Genomic DNA, 23,211 nt, shown 5'->3' with positions numbered 1-23,211 from the left:
ATGACGTCTTAATATTAACTGAAATACCAAAAGTTTACGCGGGAAATTATTGGAACGACGATGGCCGTATTATATCTTCAAGAAAAAATAGTTTCTATATTTGATCTTACTTAGTCGAATTACTATTTATAGGAAGAGTCGGATTCTCGGAAGCGGTTGCTGATTATTTATCTATTGATATGACTTTTCTCTTTACCGATGATTCATTCACTATGAGGTAGGGACAATAGATATGTTGATGTCTACTGGTTTGAGGAAGAGGCTTGTAGGTATCTAAGATTCATAACGATAAAAACAATTCCCCTCAAAGTATTTCTACAAGTCCAACCTACCTCAAATCCTCTCTAAAACAATAGATCAATTTCAGCTACTTTTCTTAGTATAGTGAATTAGTATATAGTGTACAACTTGATTGATGAATCATGGTAATATGATTAAATTTATTCCCTTTTTGTTCAATATGTTGTTTTGTAATTCTACGTGTTCACAACCATAACACGTAGATCCTAATCCTACATTCTGTTCTCAATTATTTGCATGAATTTATAAAATGTTTTTTATCATTCACCAGGCTTTAGACATAGTTTTTGATTAATAAAATGTAGCATTTAATCTTCATAAATATTCGCCGCAAACATATACTTCATTAAATACAAAGGTATATTGTAAATCTAAATAACTAAGGGATCGTTTAGCCAAATAATTTGAACTACTAAAAGCCTATTTATTCTGATTGACTAAACAGATGTATATACTGGATCAAATTTTTATTTCTATTCAGCATACACCATGTTTTGTTTATCCTTTTTATAGTTTTATACATTTTTTAGTCAGAATCGTTTAGATAAACAACGTATCGATTCAGTCATTTCAATCATGTCTGATTTTTTATCATATCAAATATTGTAATCTTACTTATCATAGAAATATTTTAACAGATGATAACTGATATGAAATGTCTGATTCAATCATAATAATATCAAAGATCGACGAAGTAAATATTGTAAAATATACTTTTTGATGGTGTTTTGTTCTCTGAGCTAGATGGTTTGGTCGTGGAGCTTTCATCGTTCTTCTGAACGACATCATCAGCACAAACTTCAGATAGAATATAGTGTTTGAGTTTCTTATACAAATGATGATGCACTGCATATAAATATAAATATATATATATATATAAATATATATATATATATATATATATCGTGTTTTAATTTTTCTTTTCCAGTTAAGTTTATTAGTGGTTAATATTAAACGATGCCCTAATAATCATTAGATAAGTAGAAGCTGAAATAAATGAATTATTGTAAGTCGTCTTTATTAAGTACTGGCAATAACTGAGTTGCCGCTGAACTTTCAGGTTTTAGGTTGAACCCTTTTCATGTTGAACTCTTATTTGGAATTGTATCAAAACTATATGACTTCCTCAACTGATTGAATTTAGGGAACATAAACCACTTGATTCTAAGTTATTTAATAATAAGCTTACCACAAAAGCTTTTAGTTATAGGTTCAACTCAATATATGTTCATGATTGCGAAGTTTTATAACATAATTAACTGCTTTTTATTACATCTTGCTCGTCTTTGATGCTTCAAGTGATATTTTTTGAAGTGAACATTACTTACTTACGCCTGTAATCCTCACCCCATGGAGGAACATAGGCCGCCCACCAACATTTTCCATCCAACTATGGCCTGGGCAAACTTTTCCAGTTCTTTCCAGTTGTTATTCATGCTTTTCATATCTGCTTCTATTTCCCGACATAATGTGTTCTTTGGCCTTCCTTTTTTCCACTTCCCTTCAGGATTTCAAGTTGGGGCTTGCCTCGTGACACAATTTGGTTATTTCCGTAATGTGTATGTTATCCACTTCACAATTGATTGATCACTGGGTGGTGATCAATGTCATGCTTGTCTAGTCCTTATTAGTGCAGATCGAATGCTATCGATCATGTTGCAATGTGGCAACCAGTCTAGGTGACTCGACACTGCGGGCACTATATATTGAGATTTAGATGGTGGTTGGAGGTAGTCAACAGGAAACCCTGGACCCGGGTTTCGTGCTACTTGGCACTCGTCAGCAAGGTGTACCTGTAATCTTGAGGGAACTGGTGCTCCCTGGTGGATTTGATCTCGTGTCACCCAGCTTCACAGTCAGAGACGTTACCACTGAGCTATCCGAGTTGTGACTAAACTCCTGTAGGACTGAGATGTAATCACTGAGTTTTCCTTCAAAATCTTCCTTTTATATATATGTATATATAACTACAGATTTATATTTATTAGTAGTACAATTATGTTATTTCTTTTCCGATTAGATGAAAAGTTCAACCTTAATTTGAAACTATTATTATTACTTAAATAGACTGATAAACATTCTCTACACATTGAAATTGTGCATTTTTCAATGAATTCATACCATTATAAAGTTATAACTAAAAGTATTTCATTTAGTTAACGTTTGCTTGAAGATCTATAGACTAGTATCATGTTTATTACTATTAAGAATATTAATACAGTATTTGAGTTGATTGATCACTTTGAAATATCACAATTCCTTCAGCATAAATTAACATACACTATGATTCACCATTATTATTCTTGTATAACACATACGACACACAGGGTTTAGACATGTACAGCGAATAATGGTCAAAGAGATCACCTTACTATAAATTTTTCATGGAAACAGAAAAAGATACAATAAGTATGTTCCAAATAAATTTCATAACATTCGAGTTTTAAAGTACAAAAGAAAAACGTTACATCAACTGTTGTCTACAGAATTAAAGTACACACATTCAAATCATTCGATATAACTTTGTGATATATTCGCTGAACTTTCCTTTTATTAATAAACCACCAAAATATCTCCATGAAATGATTTCTTTTAGGCTGTTAAAAACCTCATCAATTGGTTGATTCTATAAATAGGCATATGAAATAAAGTAAAATGAATTTGATTTAGTGATATAGATAAAGAAAATATTCACTTAAAGGAAACTACATTCCCAGATCTTACTGACTTTCCAAACATCCATTACCTGTTTAGAAAAACAACTCGTCATTAAATCTATATTGTCAGTTTAGGGGTTGTGGAGATTGTTAAGTTTTTCATTGAGATCATGAACCGACTGATGTTAGGCCACCATTGTAAACCTGGAAGCACTGGACGGCCGTCTCGTCCTCAGCAGTGCCGTCCAGTGCTTTTGGGTTTTCAGTGGTGGTCTAAGATCAATCGGTTCATGATCTCAATCAAAATCTATATTGGTTTGTACGCAAATTTACTGTTACTTTTGTATTTGCCTAAGTGAACACTTAAAGTGAAAGTTACTAATAGTATTTTTCTAGTATTACAAACTTGATTAAATACTACCAAGTGAGACGATGCTACTTTAATTACATCCCTTAGTCATAAGATAGTTAACATCAATCTTAGTTTATAAAAAAAGAACAGCCAAATGTTTTATTTAACTTACTATTTGTATAGACAAATTAGGAACCATAAATGTAAATTTTGTTGATCCATTTTTATCTTGATCAGAATTATGCACAATTTTACCAGTTCGAAGAGTTTTATCAAATTTGTCTAACCATAAATTGAATTCATCCTAAATTAAGTAAAAAAGGTTGAATTATTAATTGGTAATGTGGTGCGTGCTACTTATATTGATATAAGTAGTACATAATGCGAGTCAGGAATGTAATGTCTGGCAGCAGAAGATGGGGAAGACCAAGAAAGAAAGAGAGGGAATAGAAAGCAATTAGTATGGAAATGCGATAACAACGAAGTTCGAGACAATTATTGAACATTTTGCAAACTAAGTATTATAGTATGGTTTTCTATTTTACCAAGTAACTCTGTAATTATATGCTTAATATAATTCGATTGTCCCCACCCGTGTTCTATTCACTACAGTAATACTATGTAAGAAACTACATCCATCTTCGAAAATATTGAAAAAGTTTAACAAGCTTCTTGCTGTCACAAACGGCTATGTGGAGATTATAACAATTAAAAAAATCCTTTCAAATTATATTAACGACTATGTCAATGGAAAATAGTATTCAGTAATAAAATTCGATTTTTAGTAAATTCTTTCTAATTGTATATAGATACCAAATAAGTAGCATGCAATGAACAAAAACAGTTAAACGTTATGTTTCCATGTTATTGAAATGTATAAATGATAAATTGAGGCGAACAGATTTTTATTTAAAATACTAACTCATTTAGATTGTGATTTCGGTAACTTGTTTTCTCTATCTAAATTTATTGATCAGTGGCTTCTCTGAATCAGCCACCCATATTAAAATTGTGTTGTTGGTGAGACTATAATTTATAGACGAACTAATCAGGTATAGGATTACAGGTTTCAAATTTTGGCGCAAACTTCACTCATACATTTGGATAAATAGAGCTTTGGCATTATAGCTGATGTCAGTTGATGATGAAAACCCTAAATCTAATTCTTAACTCTAACCATCAACTGCAAAACATAATTCTATTTCCTCACACTGGATTATAACCTTCATTTGGTCCTGGTTATTAGGTGGACATTCTTAAAGTCACTTTAACGTTGCTCAAAGGTCATCCATAAATTATAGTTTCACCGTCTTACCTAACATTATTGCCGAACTTTAACCTTAATGATTTTTCTTACCCATAAAAGTACGTTAGAAAACCTCCGGTAATATTTATGTGCATTATTCAATGACATGAGTCGTATAGATGTTACATATATATGTAATGAAGTTGATAAAAGATAACACTTTGGTATTTCACAGAAGAATGATGAACTGAATTCAGTAAAACTCTAAGCAGTCTAGATTACTCTATTGTCTACAACATTTCGTAAAATCACATTTGTTTTAATGCTGAATTATGTAGCAAGCGAAAATTAAGTATTAAATGATAACTAATAAACCGATGTTAGTTATTTCTAACGATTAGATTGACATTTAGAAGAATATATTACAGTTAAAATTAAGTGATGATAAAGTTTTAAAATACTCTTCATATATTTTGAACTAATTTATTCAGTTGGTGTGTATCAGCTATTAAAGAGCTATCCTATATAAATATGTATTGAATCCTTTATGAGAACTTACCTGAAATTCCAGATCGGAATGATTGAAATTTTCAGAATCTAATGATTTATCATTTGTTTTAACAGATGATGATTTCAATGTGGTACTTTTGATATTTATATTTGCCTTATCTCTTTCAGAGAAAATATTGGCTGCACCGTATTTTATCACTATTTTGTTGAATTGATCTATCATCTTAAAAAATTCATCACTATTATCGAATAAAACCAAGCGTTGTTGATAGAGATGTGCTTCACTATAATTAAAATAAATATTAAAATGAATATATCAATCAGAATGCATAATTACACCATAATGTTTTTTTAAATTTTACTAAACTCATAATTCTGTGGAAAGACTGTCGATAATCAACCATGAAAATTTAGTTCAGGATCATTACTGTTGTACATCGAGTTGTTGAAAAAAAAACTAGTGATAACAACTGAATTCTTAGGAAACAAAAGCCAATATAACCGATTTTGTTTATTCATTAGTTATATTTTAGCTTTCTCATCATTACTGTTGTATGTATGCTTTTTTTAAATGAGTAAAAATATAAATGATAATTATATACCCATTGAAACTAGTATAATACGGTAATATATACATCATTACTCACAGTTTTGCTTTTGGTGAATAGCAACTGATTAGGATCGGTAGGCACTTATAAAAATCGCTATCATTTTCAAAATTATTGATTGTTTGCATCAATAAATATTTTGATAAGCTACTTCCTCCACGTCTAGTCTCATTTTTTATTTTAATAGGCGATTTGGGCTCGAAATTCATATTGTATGGTGATATGTATGATTGAATAAAATTTTCATTTTCTGGAGTATGATCATTAAACCAACTAAATGAAGTTTTAATGATATTAGATAAATTGCCGAACGTTTCCGTTTCTATAGAAGCATTCAGTTCATATAGGTGAACTTGGAGTGATGTAAATCGTTGAAACCAGTATTCTGCATCTTGTGAATAGTAGGGAACTGCTGAAATAGGAATTATTACATTCGGCATCGGAACTTTGGTAATGCAATCTTTATTTTGACTTTCTACAAGTGGTTTTCAATAAAATTAAATAAATAATAATATACTTGGTAAGATTTCTAACACTATTTTATAATGTTTCTAATTTCTCAAATGAAGTATTTTAGACATTTAGTGTATCCTCTGTCTTCAGAATTCCTGTTTATAAATTAATTTTATATAAATCTCTCATCAATTAAAACTTTGATAACCTACCGTTAACTATACTGCCTCAAACTCAGTTAACTATTCAACCAATGATAAACACTATAATGTATAAATTTAGGAGAGGACACTTGTTCGTGTAAGACTACTTTATTGAGTCGAACTACCTTAAGATAAGTTACGCAGATTTGACAATTAACCAAAACACATATGAGGATTTACTGATGAGTTCGTCATCGACTTGGATTGATGGTATCGATAATTTTCCTCAACATCAACTTACAGGGTATAGTTGAATGTGAAAAAGAATCATAAAATAAAGTGGCAAATTTAACGCTTTGAATACTTAGTTTTAATAGCTAAAATCTGTATAAATATAATTTATAATTAGGTAGGCGTGATGTGTACGAAAGTATCTTATCTGATCTCAATCCATGACCTAATTAATCTTCAGGTTATATAGATCTCGGAAAACTGCCTAAGTAGACAAGTTTACATTATAGATTCAACAGGTTTCGATGATGGATAAATGTGTTACACATGGAAAACCAATTTTTCTGCACTGTTTGTTTAATTGGGAGTATACAAACATTGACCAGTTAACCATTTGTGTAACAGCATAAATAATAAATTATTTTATTTAATTAAAGTTAATTGGATTAAGTGGGAACAAGTCTGAAAACCCGAATATAAATACTCCGGTGGTTTGTTTCCCAACATGTTCCGGTAAATTTTGTGGTTTCCTAAACAGTTATTATCACAGTGTATTTAGAACTGCCACATACTGTCCAACAGTAGCATGATTCGTATTTTCATAAATTATCAATAAACTGAGATCACAGTACTTATGGCCATGAATACCACATTACCGGTTCTTTCTGTGAGGATACTTAGTCGGCAAATTCAGTTGTATTGTTTTTGTACGTATAAAATTTGTAAGAATAGGGTTGCACGAATTACTAAATTTTATTGGAATCATGAACCAATTTAAGTTACACAAACTTTGAAAATCCAAGAGCCGTGGGTGACCTTCTCTTCCTAACATGAGAATTCTCAGAGGTGACCATCCATCTTTCATTGTTTTCTGTGACAACCCTTTCAACACTCGGTAGTGACTGACCATCATGGACCAAATAAAGTCAGACTTGCGCACCATTAGATGTTAGCTCAGTGGTTACGGGTTAAACTTTCACGCGAGATCAAGGGTATGGAGTCCGATTTCCGGATGCGGCGTCACGGTTTCGTGCCGCCAAGAAACCCTATATCAAAGCTAAACGGCCGTCCAGTGTTTAAAGATTCCGTACGATTGTCTAAATTTGATCAGTCTGTGATTTCAAAAAATAAGATTTCATTAGAAGTAAGTAATCAGTAGGATGAAGTGAAAACAGTTAGTGTACAGATTTGTTATTCGGACGTAATACTGTTGAAATAAACGTAATAACCATTGACTATGAGTGTAATATAGAAGTAGAATAGAGTGAAATAATGATAAAATTGACTTACTAACTAGATATCTGAAAGAAATTAAAGACAAAATGTCACAGAATATATTTATATACAAAGGGATTTATTGATTTGACCTGAAATAGCCGAAAAACTTAGATGATATTTGACTGATATATAAACAATTCAGTAAGTTATCAAACAAAATTATTACTTACCTACTTATTTACTAAGTAAGTAATCAGTGCATAATTTCTTACCTTGACAATTGCTGACATTAGGACCTTTGATATTCTGTTCATTTCGTTCAAACAACTGTTTAATATTTAATACATTTTCATATAAAACTGATTCATACAACTTAAGTATATCCATATTTAGTTTAATTTTCTTCAGCTTCTTCCATTCATATTTCTGATTAATTAATAATTGATTTTCATCAGAAACCATCGAAGTAGAATTGAATACAACATTCCAATATTCACTGACAAGAGTTCGATTTTTCACATAATCGAATAATCCATCAAATTGATTTGATGGTTGAATTAAATTTATTAACTCATATTCATCATCACCTGAATAAATAAAATAAATAAAAACAATAACCAATGGTTTACTGTAACTTTCATAATAATCTAATATCCTTCTTTTAATCAAGTTATGATAATAAAAACAAGACATATTTGTATATTTCATGATAAAGCTGCTGAATCATTCAAGAAGAATGTATAATGATAAAGTTTATTAATTGTGGAATAATACATCTCATGTTAGTTCAGACGTAATTTCCTGTTTTATTTCTTTACAAACTAGATGCATTTGTACATCGTCAAGTTTATCAGCGTAAACAGATAGTAAACTAAATTATCCCTGTTAAAAAATGTTTTTAGGGATCTAAAAGTATATTCCCTTTCATTTTCTAAAACGTTTATCAAGCTTTAATTGAATTAACATGTCCAATATATCACAGGAAACATGTTCGTCAGAAATACGTTGTAGTAAATTAAAAAAACATGGATAAACTCTACTGATATATCCAGGATAATTTCCTACACTTATCCTCTCAGATTTATCTCAGTAGTTCTCTCTAGATCACTCATTATGATATTTTATAATTGAGATAAACAAACTCAAATAGGCAAACAAACTCAACAGATTCAACATTTTTCAAATACTATAACTTACGTTTGTTAAAAAGTGATTTTTTCACAGATTTTAATACGCCAACCATTGTGAATTCGAAAGTTGTTTCGTCTTAGTGTGGGATTGTTCAACAGTGCACGTAAACAACCCTTCACCCAGGAATCAAACCCAGTACGCTATATCTCGCGCGTCAATGTCGAACCTACAAACGACTGAGACGGAATCCAAAGATGCTGTTGTCTAACTTTGATTGATCAACGATGGTGCAATACCATCTTGTTTAACTGTTGTAGAGAACTATCTCACACTCCACAATAGCTTCATTTCCACAGTTATTTGGTTAGTACCTTAATCTCTCACATTGTCCGGACATTCCATCTACGTATAATAGTTGTTGCACTGGTTGTTAGAAGGCGTATCGACCTCCTCAGTTTGGAGGAAGCTCGGTTTTCACCTTTTTGCATGACAATTCTTCTACATGATGATCTCTCAACCCCCCAGGAGAGAACTTTTTTACAGGATGAAATTGATAACCCCATGCCCAATCCCCCTCCTTTGCTCGGGTTTGGTACTGACAATTGCCCCAGAAGAGCTACATACGGAGTTCCATAAAGCCTTATACCTATATAAATGTATTTCCATAATATTACAACAAAATAAATTGGAAGAATTCACACCTAAAATTCGATTTCTACTACTAATAAACTTTCCCCAAATATTTTCATTGTTCCTTGAAGACACTAATAATAAGGTAACAGAAAGCGAATCATCTTATGTTAAGCTGAAAATCACTGCAATCATTAGATTAAATATTTGTTTGTTTTTTTTTAAAAAAAAAGAAAGAAAACTTTTTTCTTGATCATAACATCTTTATTGTTTGCTTTTAATATCATGTTAACCAATCAAAATATTTTCCTTTTTTTAATTTTAAAAAATAAATTTAATTAATTATATTTTTTGATCATATTTTCTTTTTATTTATTTATGAATTCAACAAATGAATTATTGAAAATCAGTTCTATCTTATTGTTTATTTTAATTAATTTAATCGACTGACCTCATTTATTTGACTAACAAATTCCTTTCAATATATATATTGAACATGCATCTATTTCCTAAGGACAGTGTACGTCAAAACAGTTATAGTTAACCGGTGAAGGATAGTATAGAACATAGAATTATTCTAAATGTATAAGAGATTGCTCAAATGGTTACTTAGTTTCTAATGAAGTCGGTAATATTAAAATTAAGTATGATAGTATTTTGTATGTTGTATAATGTCTTTGAAAAGAAGTTATACGGTACTTAAACTGTCAACACCTGGATTCATAGCATAATATACAATAATCACTGGTTTTATATTAATGTAAACAAAAATTACAAAGTAAATATGCATGTATTAAAATGAATGATTTAAAATAACAGTTGAAGGGAGTAAAACGTGATCATGTTCCAATTTTTAAAGTCAAACGAAGAATATAATAACTGTTTTGTTTCATACTACATACTCACTTTCACAATCTAGGAGTTATATATCTTAATAGAGTCTACTGAAAGTTATTTACATACCTGGCAAAATTATCCGAATGGAATCCAAACACTTCTTTCCTACTAAGTCAAATTGATGCATAACTGACGAATCATCTTGAAACGCTTTATCAAGTGCTGAATTTGTACGTTTGGGTGATTCACTTTTAGATATTTTGGAAATTATTGATTTATTTCTATTGTTTAGTTCAGTTGGATGTAGAAAACCAGTAGATTTAAGAGTAGTTGATGACGAACATTGTCTGCGTTGAGATAAGAATTGATCAATCATTAATAAAATATTCCAGATACATAAACCAACAGACTGAGAAAATCTACCAAACGAATCATCGATCCCCTCTATTTCATTTGTTGATATCGCCTCAAGTTCTTTTTTCGATAGTGATGTTTTTAATTTCTACATTTTAAGTGAAAGAATTCAGATAATACATTGAATGATCTTAGAAATACTACATCAAAGGAATATGACATTAAAAATTAATTCTGCGGCCTTCTTATCTGTTCTACGATAATTTTTTGATAGCTCATTTAAGTAATAATAAGATACCTTAACTGGCATTTAACAGACACAGTGGCTCAGTAATGTGCTTAACTAGCTGAACTCAATATGTTAAATCATAGGAAAATTATTTTGGAAGATCAAGATAGCCGTGAGTCTGAATTTTCCCCCGTAATATGTGTCTTATGGATGGAAGATTTCGGCGAATACTAAACATATTATTTCGAGTATTTTTATAACTTCCGTATGCGTCTTGAAATATGGAAAACTTTATATACATACATTGAAAGAGATCTAGAATGTTTGGGTGTTTAAGACCTTAGGAAAGAAAGAAGTTACTTACTTAGGGCTGTCACCCCTGAGGAGAAGCATACTCCGCTCATCAGTATTCTTTATAGAACTCTTTCATAGGCAATCATTTCAAGTCCTTTCCAGTTGCTATGCATTCTTTTCATATCTACTTACAATTCCCGGTGCAATGTGTTCCTTGGTCTGCATCTTTTCCGTCTCCCTTCAGGATTCAAAGTTGGCGCACGCCTTGTGATAAAGTATGGTGATTTCCTCAATGTATATTCCATCCACTTCCAGTTTCTCTTCCCAATTTTCTCTTCAGATGGAATATCATTGGTCCTCTCCCACAGTTGTCTGTTGCTGAGGATAAGCGACCGACGGGAACTGAGTATCTTGCGCAGACAATTGTTATTAAATATTTGTGCCTTCTTGATAATGGTTGTAGTAGTTCATGAAGTTTCAGCTCCGTACAGTAGAATTGTCTTGACGTTCGTGTTGAAGATTGTGATTTTGATATTGGTTAACAGTTGTTTTGGGTTTCGTACGTTCTTCAATTGAAGGGACGCTGCCTATACTTTACCAATCCTTGCCTTCACATCCGCATCGGATCCTCCTTGTTCATCGACGATAATGACCAGGTACGTGAAAGATTCCACCTCTTCTAGGGCTTCTCCATGAAGTGTGATTAGATTGGTATTCTCTAAACAGTATTTAGGGATCTCACTTTTCCCTTGTGTGTGCTGAAGCTTAATGCTTTAGAGGCTATCGCTACACAAGTGATCTTCACTTGCATTTTTTGGTGTGTATCGGATAGAAGGTCCAGGTCATTTGCCACGTCCGAATTGTCATGTTCCATCCTATCCGTCTATCGTATTCCGTACTTACCCTCAGATGTGTTTGTAATCCAGTCTTCGTAAACCAGAAGAAAGAGGAAGGGGAGAGTAGGGAGCCTTGTCTGACTCCGGTCCTCACTTGGAATACGTTCGTCAGCTATCCCACGTGTATGACATTGCAGTGTAGCCCAATGTATAAATTCCGGATGTTGTTGACGATTTTCTCAATTACACTACAGCGTCGAAGAAATTTTCACAAGGCCCTCGTATCCATACTGTCATAGTTAAGGACGCTGATGTATAATGACGAGTTTAATTCAATTGATTGCTTAAAATTAATTCGTAGTGTCGCGATTTTGTCTGTGCATGACCAATCCTTACGGAATCTGACATGTTTATCTCAAAGTTGGACATCTACTGAATCTTTTATCCGGCTCAGCAACACTTTGTTAAAAATGTCTACTGGTACCGATATTAGTATGAAGCCTCTGTAGTTTTCACGTTTGCTCAGATTTCCTTTCTTTGGTATCTTGATGAGGTGTCCTTCTCTCTGATCTGTCTGTGGCACTTGTTCTTCCTCTCAAATCTTCCTGAATAGAACGGGGAGCATTTTCGCAGTCATTTCTATATCTGACTTCAGTGCTTCGGCTGGAATGTCGTCTGATGGCCATTCTGATTTGTTCGATTATTGGTGGAGTGACATCCGTGGATAGGTCTATGTGTGCAACCTCTAGGTCAAGTGTACCAAGTGGGCTTGATCTACTCAAGAGTTCTAAATTTTCTACCTATCTGTTCCTCTGTTCTTGAATTGCAGCGAACGGCCTGTCTTGCTTGTCCTTGACTGGTCTCTCTAGTTTACCATATTTCCCGGCTAATTTCTTCATTGTGTCATATAATTGTCTAATATTTGCTTATCTTGCAGCTTTTTCTGCTGTCGCTGCTAGGTCTATCATGTATTTTTGCCCATCTGCTCTTATGATCTACTTCGCTTGTTTCTTTGCTTCTGTGTATTCGTTTTGTGCCTTGACTTTCTCTGTTATTGTTCTACTGTTGTTAGTTGATGTCATCTTGCTCTACTTATATCTAATTATTCGAATAGATTTAGTCGATGCAAAATTAAAACTTTACATAAGGGTGCCTTTCGACCAGAAATAATGCACAGAAGCTGTGGGGTTGCTTGTTCGAGTGCTACTATCAAATGTATATTGATATTTTTCTAATGATAGTGGTAAACTAGTTTAAGCAGTCAATTGAATTATACTCAATTAAATCCATAAAGGTCTATTTTCATAATCCATGTCTAGTCTTACGTATTAAAAAGAAATAGAATCTAATTAATTTTTTTCGTTTCCATAAAACTTTTATGTGTAAACATTATTGTTGCTAAGGTATGTTATTGTAGTAGTAATATCTTACACGACATGGATATTTATTATAAAATTAATTAACACATGGTTTAATTAAACATCTATCTCTATATGGACATTTCGCAATAAAACTGAAAGTTTAATTCTATATTTTATGTATGATCAAAACTTTTCTTTTCAATTAACTTCAAGTATACATTTTTTACATTAAAAAAAAATGAAATGAATACTGGTTTATATTAACTAGATATTTCAAGGAGGTATGCTTACATTATCCATGATGTTCTGTACATGAGTAGTTGCTAAATGTTGACATTTTCGTTGAACATATACTAATTGCCAAAAATAAACTAACATTATTTCTGTTCTGTGTTGAAATCTATTCCAAGACAACAAAAAAAAGAAAAAAAGGGAACAGAAATTTTTTTCAGACATACTTGAAGAAATAATCAATTGTTTTATGTTGTGTTTTTTTTAATATAAATAAACTCATTAGAACAAATTGAATCATCTTTAAAGTGGAAAAATGTATTTGTAACGTCTCAACGAATGAATTTAATGTGAAAAAAAAACCTTAATAAAACATATCAATAGCATATATAATGAAAATCAAGTACATTAAGGAGTTGAAATCTTCTGATTAACTTTTCTAGACTGTTTAGTTGAAAGGAAATATAATGATTGTTTAAAAATCAATATTCTCCGAAAGTCAACATGTTCAGGGGAATTTCTAGATTTTAAATTAGTATATCTACACTCTATGAAATTAATAGTGGCCAAAAATTTGATCACCAGAGTTCAAAAACTTGTTACTGAACTAAATGACATAGAAATGGAAATGATTTTAATCATATCTACTCTAATGATGAATAATTATCCGAAGGATCTTATAAAAAGGTAATTAAAAATGAAGAACAAAATGTTAGTATTAAAAAAAGAGTTAAGCAAAAAGAAATGGGTTAACACAACGGCGACCCCATATTGTCGAGGCAATTTCAAAAGAGATCCGAAGGATTTTGGCTCTTCAAAATATAAGAGTATTCTTTCGAACAAACAATACTCTAAAATCAAAACTAGTAGGAATCAAAGATCCAGAACACAAGCATGAACAACAAAATTGTGTTTATGAAATTAAATGTAGTGACTGTCATATATGTGGATGAAACATCACGACAACTGAATGTAAGGGTGAAGAAACATAAACTATACTGAAAGCACATTCCTAAATCCTCAGATGATGCAAGAAGACTCGGGAACAAATTAACAATAGCAATACACTTGATAGAATTGGGTCATACAGTTGATTTCAATGACACAAGAATCCTTCAAAAAGTTTTAAGTGAAAAACTAACAGCCAAATCCAAACAGTATTATTAGGAGAGATGGAATAGAATTAGTTGTCCCATGGCAACGAAAAACTAATAAGTAAGCCTGAACTCCTTATTCCATTTTATCTATCCCTTATTATCTGAATAACAGAGATTACATTCAACGGTTCTAATCAGTTGTCTTATCTGAATAAGTTAAAAAATTAACTGGAACATTAAAATAATACAAACATTCAGTTCCAAATGCATTCTTTCTCTTTGAATTCATTCCTTTATCTTATTTATTTATTTTCATTTTATGCATGCTGCGACATTTTTGATTCGTATCATATATAAAAATTATGTTATCTTAAAATTCACCGATCAGAGAAAATATATAATGAATGAAATTTCTTCTCACTTACATATACACACAATCTATTATGTTAACATTTTTCGTTTCACACCACATATATGTTACACACTAATGCAACTATCTACTTTAAACATTGTTAACATTGATTGGATAACTTGTACAATATACAGTAAACTGGAGAACCATGTATCTATTTATATTCGAACAAGCTTGAACCAGGATGCCAGGTGAAACGTTGGTTTTACTTCAAATTCATTCACTGAGTTTTTTAAAAATACATTCGTCCTCTTTAATGTCTCACATCAACTAGACACACATATACTGTGAAAATATTCGATCATCTTTGTTCAAATTCATAAAGAATTGCTAACTAATATTCGTGTGCATTTGAATTAACCAGTAGTTCAAGAACAAAATTTCAAAACTATCTAAACAAATATACAGTGATTTCAAATGAATCATATATTTGTAATATCCCACTGAGTAAGAAAATTAGATTTTCTGACCTTTCGTGACTTAATGTAAGCCACTTTTTCAACAATATAGTCTGATATCTGATCCTCAGCATCGTACATCTCTTGATAAAACCGTTTTAGGAGTACAGGGCATGAAAAATCTTGTATGTCGACCCTCATTTTATTTTTATGCAATCATCCGTATTTTAGACATAATGTCGTTTCTTACTATAATGTTTATCTCGAAAATCAGTGTATCTTCTAATTGATGACAATTTTACAGCGACGTTTGCTGCTAAAACATGGCCTAATAAATATCCTAATTAATTCTAAAATATGTCAATGTTTTTGAGATATGACTATGTATGTAAATTTAGGTCTTTCATTTTACCACAAGGGGGGTTTTGTGGAGATTTCAGTAATTTAATAGTTGAGTTTATGACTCAATTAAGGCTAGACCACCATGGAAAACCTGGGAGCACTGGACGACTGTTTCGTCCTGTTGTGGAACGCATCCACGATCTCGCCCACGGGACTCGAACCCAGGGCGTTCATTCTCATGCGCGAACGCTTAACCTCTAGACCAACAGTGTTAATGCCTAACTGCAACCAATCCACGGACTTGCGCCACCATCCACCATTGTGTTCGGTGAGTTACTATCTCATAACAGATCCCGTTGAACTCCACTGTTCACACGTTTCACTAGAACTCCAGGAAATACCTCTTGAAGCTAGTCACCAGCGAGCACATGATGATTTTACCTAACAAATATATCTAAAGTGTGCTAAACTTTGTGTGAATTTCTACATATGAAGTTAACCTCTTTTCAGCTACAAACAAACAGACATCTACCTACCAAACTCAAACTAGTACTGTTAACCATTCTATTGTTTAGTTCATATAGGGTTTTTAATTCATTATACTGGCCTTTTGTTCGAATTAATTTCTCTTTTTTTTCTTCTTTTTTTGAATATTTACCGAAAGACAGATTCCTTTGAACGAAATCTGATCATTTTTCTACTAAAAGGGATTATTAAAAAGTCAGTTGCGGTAGTTACTGTAAACCTGAGAATTTGTTTCAATATATACAATAACACTGTGACAAACAATAAATAAATAAATAAATAAATATATATATATATATATATATATATATATATATTTATTATCTCAACAGATATCTCCGTTTGTAATGTCAGTCAACAGTTTAGCAGTGGACGGTCTCGAATATAAATAAGATAAACGAACTATGATATTTTACTATTTTAAAATTTACATCTAAAAAGGTCTTCACGTAAATTCATCTTCATGTGTTTATCATCTATATAATACAATCAATTCTGAACTAATAATTTTATGATAAATAAAAAAAGGGAGTAAAACATATTATAGTTTGACCTACAATTTATCAGCCGTAACAAATGCAGAAATGCAAATTGAACGTAACCAGCTTTGAGAAGGTGATTGCCAATCAACTTTATTTTCTAAAAACAATCTCAATTCTATATGACCTTTAAAAATAAATCCAAATGAATATTATCTAACTTGGAAATTAATAAAGAATAATTTTAAACAAACACAAATTATTCACTGAACACAACTACATTAACTTTAAAATAACTTACATAACCGAATTAAAATGAGAAAATTTATTTATCTGAACATATAAATACAAAGGGGCACCGAATACATATTCGTAGCACAAGTCACTTGATTTGTATGTGGGATGTGATACTGCCCAACTGCCCAGATCGAAGCAGATGATTTTCTTAGGGAGCCACGCTCGGAGCCTTCGACCTAAAGGTCTGATCCACAAGGCAGTGGAGCAGAGTTGGGAGATGTGGTCCTATGGTAACCGATGACCAACGATTGGTTCATACGCCAGTTCTTCATTCAGGATACTGGAGCCCATGTGCACCATTGGTTTGGACTCAGGGTTTTCTAACTCCCTTAGGTGGACCCACTGGATGCACCTACCCAGTTAAAGCGCCGGACATTCACTTTTTGTCCTCTCGATTTCCTAAACAATGCCTTGACGAGAGAAGGAAGTGCGTAGGACTTTCATTGGGGTGGCTGTATACGCGTGGCCATGTGAGAGTATTTTGAAAGGAAGAGTTGACTCTCCCCACCCTCTGCTGTACCAGGGCATTTGGGGGCTATAATAACTCAGGTGCATAATTTGAGTAGAATTTCGTCCATAAATCATCGGCACAAACTTTATCCATGATAATGTCTAGTAAAGGAGAAGCGTCTTGCCCATGAAGAATATATACCTACTAATAGGAACAATGAAATATCATGTTTACTCAATTGAATAGTCTTGGTATAAAACTTAGAACAAAGTTAAATAGAAAAGAAAACCTTCACCATTAAGAAGTCTTTATATGATGTAAAGTTTGGAAATAAGTTATATTGTCTGGTAACAAGTGGTGTATATAGGATATTAGAATCTGTCAAAAATGAATTATCATATTTTTTCATGAAAGTATCCATAAACAAATATAGAAATAATCATCCGGATTATTTTTTTCATTTGATGTCACAAATTAAAACTGATCATAACACACAAGCATTAAAATATTGAGCCATAGGTTTGTGAGATAGCTGATGTTATCTCTTATTGATAGAAGTAACATATAAAGATATAGTATGTAAATCTACAGACTGGTAACCACTGAAAATGATTAAATATTTTATTTACTTATAGCATAGTAATATCGTTTAAATGTATACGGTACTTTTATGATGGATAGATTCGATGATGAGCAAACAATGTGTTTAGTATAATTACCCCTGAAAATAACCTTAGAGATCTTAAAACAACCAACATCGAGGTCTACAGGACAAGCTGTGAACCACATATGGAGAAATTCAAACGCTTCACTTCTGTCTGAAGTTAGTGCTGATTATGTCATCCAGAAGAACGATGAAAGCTCCACGAGCAAACCATCCAGATCAGAGAATAAAACTCTATCAAAAGCTCTTAAAAAATTTTGTTATTTTCACCTTATCCTGAATGAATTATATATGTAATTCAACAGAATAACCGAAAAGTATTAACTCTTAATACACAACTAAGGAGAATATTATGTTAGTCTTTGAGTTAGAACCATCATATTAAATAAAATTTAGAAACTTCATTATATTGTATGCTCCAAATATGTGCATCGATATATTATTAAACAAAATGGAAAAGTTAAATCTCAATTGTTTATATGAAATATGTCCTTCAATTGTTCTTAATAAACAAAAGCCTAACATCGTATAAATTGTAAAGCTTTTATTATTCAAGTATGAAGGTTATTATTAATAATGATTGTCGTAAACAAATATTTTGATCCTAGTTATATGAATTTTCGTCAATAATAAAAAATTCTTTACAAATATTTTGTGTTCTGAAGAAAAGAGAGCAAGATAAAAACTAAATTAATGAATGTTTTGTAATCTTTTAAATTGAACACTTTTGATATTTCGATAACAGTCCGACATAAGCTTATTTTGATAGAAACCCTTATATTCAGTGCTCAGTTAACAGGAATATGGAGATTAGATTATCTAGAACGGAAATGTTGACACGCAATGATATATCAATGGTTGAAATCATGAGTCAATCAAAGTTAGACCACCACGGAAAACTTGAAAGCACTGGACGGCCGTTTCGTCCATAGTGGTCTAACTTCAATTGACTCATGATTTTATCCAGTGAAATATCTAAAATCTCCACAAAAACCCCTTCTGACGCAATGATATAGTCTAAAAAACCATTGATATTCAGGAAGGGTTAAAAAATGAGCATTTCTTGCATGGAATCCTCAGAGTTGCTCACCAAGGAAGCATTTAAAGATCGAAATCATGGCCTTTTGGAGTCGTAGTAACCATCTTACACTTGGACTAAGTAGTCACCATTTAGGTGTTTATGTTTCCTAATTTAGTCAACTCGATAAGGCTGAATCCCATAAGACGCATTTTCTCACTAAAATACGGAATCATCCCAATGCTACCTACTAGTACGAATAGAAAAAAATGATTTGCTCAGATTTATGTACATTTCAGTTTCATTTGAATTCCACTTCATCGAGGAACAACAATTAACTTTAAAACTCAGTAATAACATTCAACAATATTGCATTGTATCGTCAGTTGATGGTAATTAGAATTGTATACAATGGAATACAAAATAAACAGCCTAAATTAAGCATGCACCTCTAGAGACTTGAACATTATGAGTCTGGTCATTAGGAAGGTGATGGAAACTCCTTGTTGAGGAGTCTCAGACTCAGATAAAATGAATGTCAATGATTCTTAATTTTCAACAACTACTCACTTGATCTCGTTCTGCGATAAAATCTTACTTTAATAGAAATAGAAATCAATAAAAACACCTTATTTTAAAGGTGTGAGTTCATTTCTAATCAACCTTAGGCGATCTTTCTAAATGGTTCATGGTAGTTATCATATCACTCTGCACCATCTATATCTATAATAAGAAAAATCGGATGGAATCGTGATACCGTAACGATCACATCTATTCCTATAGGCAGGTACAATTTATTGTTATTAAGTAGTCTGAAAATTCCTATAGAATATTTAAAAATAAAGAATAAAAAGAATGAATGTTTGAAACAACTTCACCATCAGACATTACAATTATAAGTCCATAATTATTATGTTCATTTATCAAAGTTAAAATGAATCATCTTTTATAAATAATTGAATAATATAAAGAATTACTAGAAACATTTTCAAGATAATATTCAAATCACATAGATAATTAATGAAAATATCAGAAGGGGTTTTGTGGAGTAATTTCATTAGTTGAGATCATGGGCCAATTGAAGCTAGACCACCACAGAAAACCTAGAAGCACTGGAGGGCCGTTTCGTCCCGTTGTGGGACTCCTCAGCAGTGCACATCCAGGTTTTTTACATGGCGGTCTAGCTTCAATTGACTCATGATCTCAATTATTGAAATTATTGAAAATGTTAAATTCTTCAAATTACCTTTGATGAACAATAATTCACTTTCTATACATGGACAATTTGGTGGAAGATGTTTTAATATATTTTGAGAAAAAATTAAAACCCCTAATGCTTCATCATAAATTTGACCAGAGCTCATATGTAACAGTGTTATTATCCTAAAATAAATATAATAAAGAATTATATAATAAATAAACATAAGAGTATTTCACATCAAAATGTTTATCTAGACAAATCAAAGAATTTAATTCATAGCATGTAATAAACTGAATTCTTCAGTGGTATCCAGCTTTTATCATGTTTTAGAATATTCATTGAGATATTGAATGGGATTGCCTTCAACGCTATTATTCGAATAACATTATAACAAGATATAATCAAAGAGGGGTTTTTGGGATATTATAGTGATTTAGTAGTTGAATTCATGAGTCAATTGAAATTAGACTGTGAATGCGCACTATTCAAGAGTTCCATAATAGGACGAAACGGTCGTCCAGTGCTTTCAGGTTTTCCATGGTAGTATAAATTATTATTTATTATTATTACTCTTTCGAAATACTTTAATATAGAACGATAAGTTATAATATGAAGGGTTGATGTAAAACATCATAAAACAAATTTTTTATACATATACTTTATTTTGTTACCTTTCATATGAGAAAAGGAACTTAACTGTTTTGAAATGTTTATGATCTATTTATCTTATATTCAAATGATGATGAGAATTCGTCAAACATCTACAGTTAATTTCTTACTTTGAATATAAAGTAATTTACTTGATTTGATTGATCTGTAATGTTGAACTAAAGTATTTGCAATTAGATATTACACTTATGTAATCTTAATGTCCTGAACTTATTGATTGATCAGCTGTCATATAGATTTTAAAATATCATGAGAATATGTTTTCTTTTTTGGTAACATTTTTTTTACTGAAACTTTTATACACGTTCACTTGTGATCAAGTGTTTGATGAAAATATTAACTTTTTGTAACTGAACATTCAAGAGGTGTGTTATAAAGTCCTTTTAATAGAGTTTTTAATAGATAACTGTCAATAATAAGTAATATACAAAGTATTTAGTATTAAATGTAACAAGTTTTCAAGTGATAAAAACTTATCCTACATTAATGACAAATTTTAAGTACGTATAACATAATATTCCACAATTTCGCGTAGTTAACGTATATTTGCCTCCATACATATTCAGAGAGACAGAGACAGAGAAAACAATGTGAGTTCAATGACAAACAATAACGTAAATCAATGCATCACAGTTTCAACGCATGAACAAGCACAATCAATGTATACTTACACTTGATATTAAAGTTATTTATTTTATAAAGTAGATATATGAATGTTTACTTTATAAGAAAACCTGCTCAATATAACACAGTATACTTTATATTTCCTACCACGTATTTTATTTATAATACTGACTTTAATACTAAAATGTTGATTGTATACTTTTGTTTTTACGAAACATTTAGAAAAAAGAAACTTTAAATATATTAGTCAAATATTATGTGTTGTATATGACAAGCAAATACAAAGACTAACCTAAATATTTCAAAATTAAGAACAAAAAAAGTGATAAATGACCAAGTTCAAAGAAACATATAGTATGTAAAGAAAAATAAAAGTTAAACAAAATCATGTCAAACACTGTTTAAACCTTGACCTAATTCAATACATTGGACATTTAATACTTATACACTATTTTGGAAAACTAAAAATAATTTTTTGAAAAATATTGTTTCCTTTTATATTTGATCTAAAACTCCATTGATTTATTGGTGGTCAGATTTTAAGTGAGCTTATGCTTTGATGTGTTACTTGTCAAAATAACATCATCTATTCTTTCTAACTCAATAGTGTTGTGTGTTAGTCATTTTGATAAAAGTCATGGACTTTATTACAAATCTAGCAGACTTATAAACTGGATCAAGGACAACGAATACTATGGTAGACAAGTTCGTGTTCAATGAAATATCCAACTACAACATACCATTATAAAAAAACAACTAGTAAATATATATTAGTTTTATGGAGTTGGATAAGAGGTGCTAGCCATCTTGCTAATAGGTTTAATATTCTTTCGGTATTAATCCGAGAAATTATGAAGCACGTGAAAGGATATTATTTCATTTTTTATTATTTGTTTGAATCTTCTCATTGATGTTTTGGACTACAATTGATCAGTCTCTCATCGGCATATGTGCATCCTGTGCGGATCGCCTCGATATTGCCCTAAGTCACAAGCATTATCAGTAAAGAGTGGAGGTGGCTTGTAATGGGATGCCGGACGTGTGTTTCGTCTTATTTGGGACTCGTCAGCCGAGTGTATCTGCATTCCAGATTTGATGTTCACTCCGCGACTCACTTCAAACAGACAATACATAGTGAATTAATACTTCACCCGAAAGCATAAGCTAGTGGCCATCGGGACTCAGTAGCTAAGTGGATAACGTGGTGGCGTTCGAAGCCGACGGTACTGAGTTCTAGTCCCGGAGTAAAATCAGCTCCTAGATGCAGGTACATCTACCTGACGTGTCTCCATTTAAACGGAAGGCACTTCCTAGATTCCACTGTTAACCACCACCCATTTTTGAAGATATACTATATCCACTGAGACAAGTGTATCCTGCGAATTCATTTAGAAATAGGTGTAACAATGTTCA

At 31.6% G+C, this 23,211-nt stretch overlaps 1 protein-coding gene across 1 annotated transcript in view; it reads right to left on the bottom strand.

Moving 5' to 3' along the window:
* Nucleotides 1–2,518: 2,518 nt before the first annotated feature.
* The window catches only part of MS3_00009838 (uncharacterized protein), a gene marked incomplete at its 5' end in the record, with an annotated part of 114,979 nt that continues 94,286 nt past the window's right edge, over nucleotides 2,519–23,211 (bottom strand). The window contains 9 exons of the mRNA XM_035734174.2: nucleotides 2,519–2,926; nucleotides 3,482–3,613; nucleotides 5,115–5,349; nucleotides 5,713–6,148; nucleotides 7,991–8,305; nucleotides 10,443–10,818; nucleotides 13,682–13,790; nucleotides 16,953–17,061; nucleotides 20,551–20,687. Of these exons, the coding sequence (XP_035589067.2) occupies nucleotides 2,804–2,926; nucleotides 3,482–3,613; nucleotides 5,115–5,349; nucleotides 5,713–6,148; nucleotides 7,991–8,305; nucleotides 10,443–10,818; nucleotides 13,682–13,790; nucleotides 16,953–17,061; nucleotides 20,551–20,687 (1,972 nt within the window). The 3' untranslated portion in view covers nucleotides 2,519–2,803. The remainder of the gene's footprint in view (nucleotides 2,927–3,481; nucleotides 3,614–5,114; nucleotides 5,350–5,712; nucleotides 6,149–7,990; nucleotides 8,306–10,442; nucleotides 10,819–13,681; nucleotides 13,791–16,952; nucleotides 17,062–20,550; nucleotides 20,688–23,211) is intronic.

Source organism: Schistosoma haematobium, chromosome 1, assembly GCF_000699445.3.
Source record: "Schistosoma haematobium chromosome 1, whole genome shotgun sequence".
Classification (NCBI taxonomy): Eukaryota; Metazoa; Platyhelminthes; class Trematoda; order Strigeidida; family Schistosomatidae; genus Schistosoma; species Schistosoma haematobium.
This window is presented reverse-complemented; position numbering and strand designations above follow the sequence as displayed.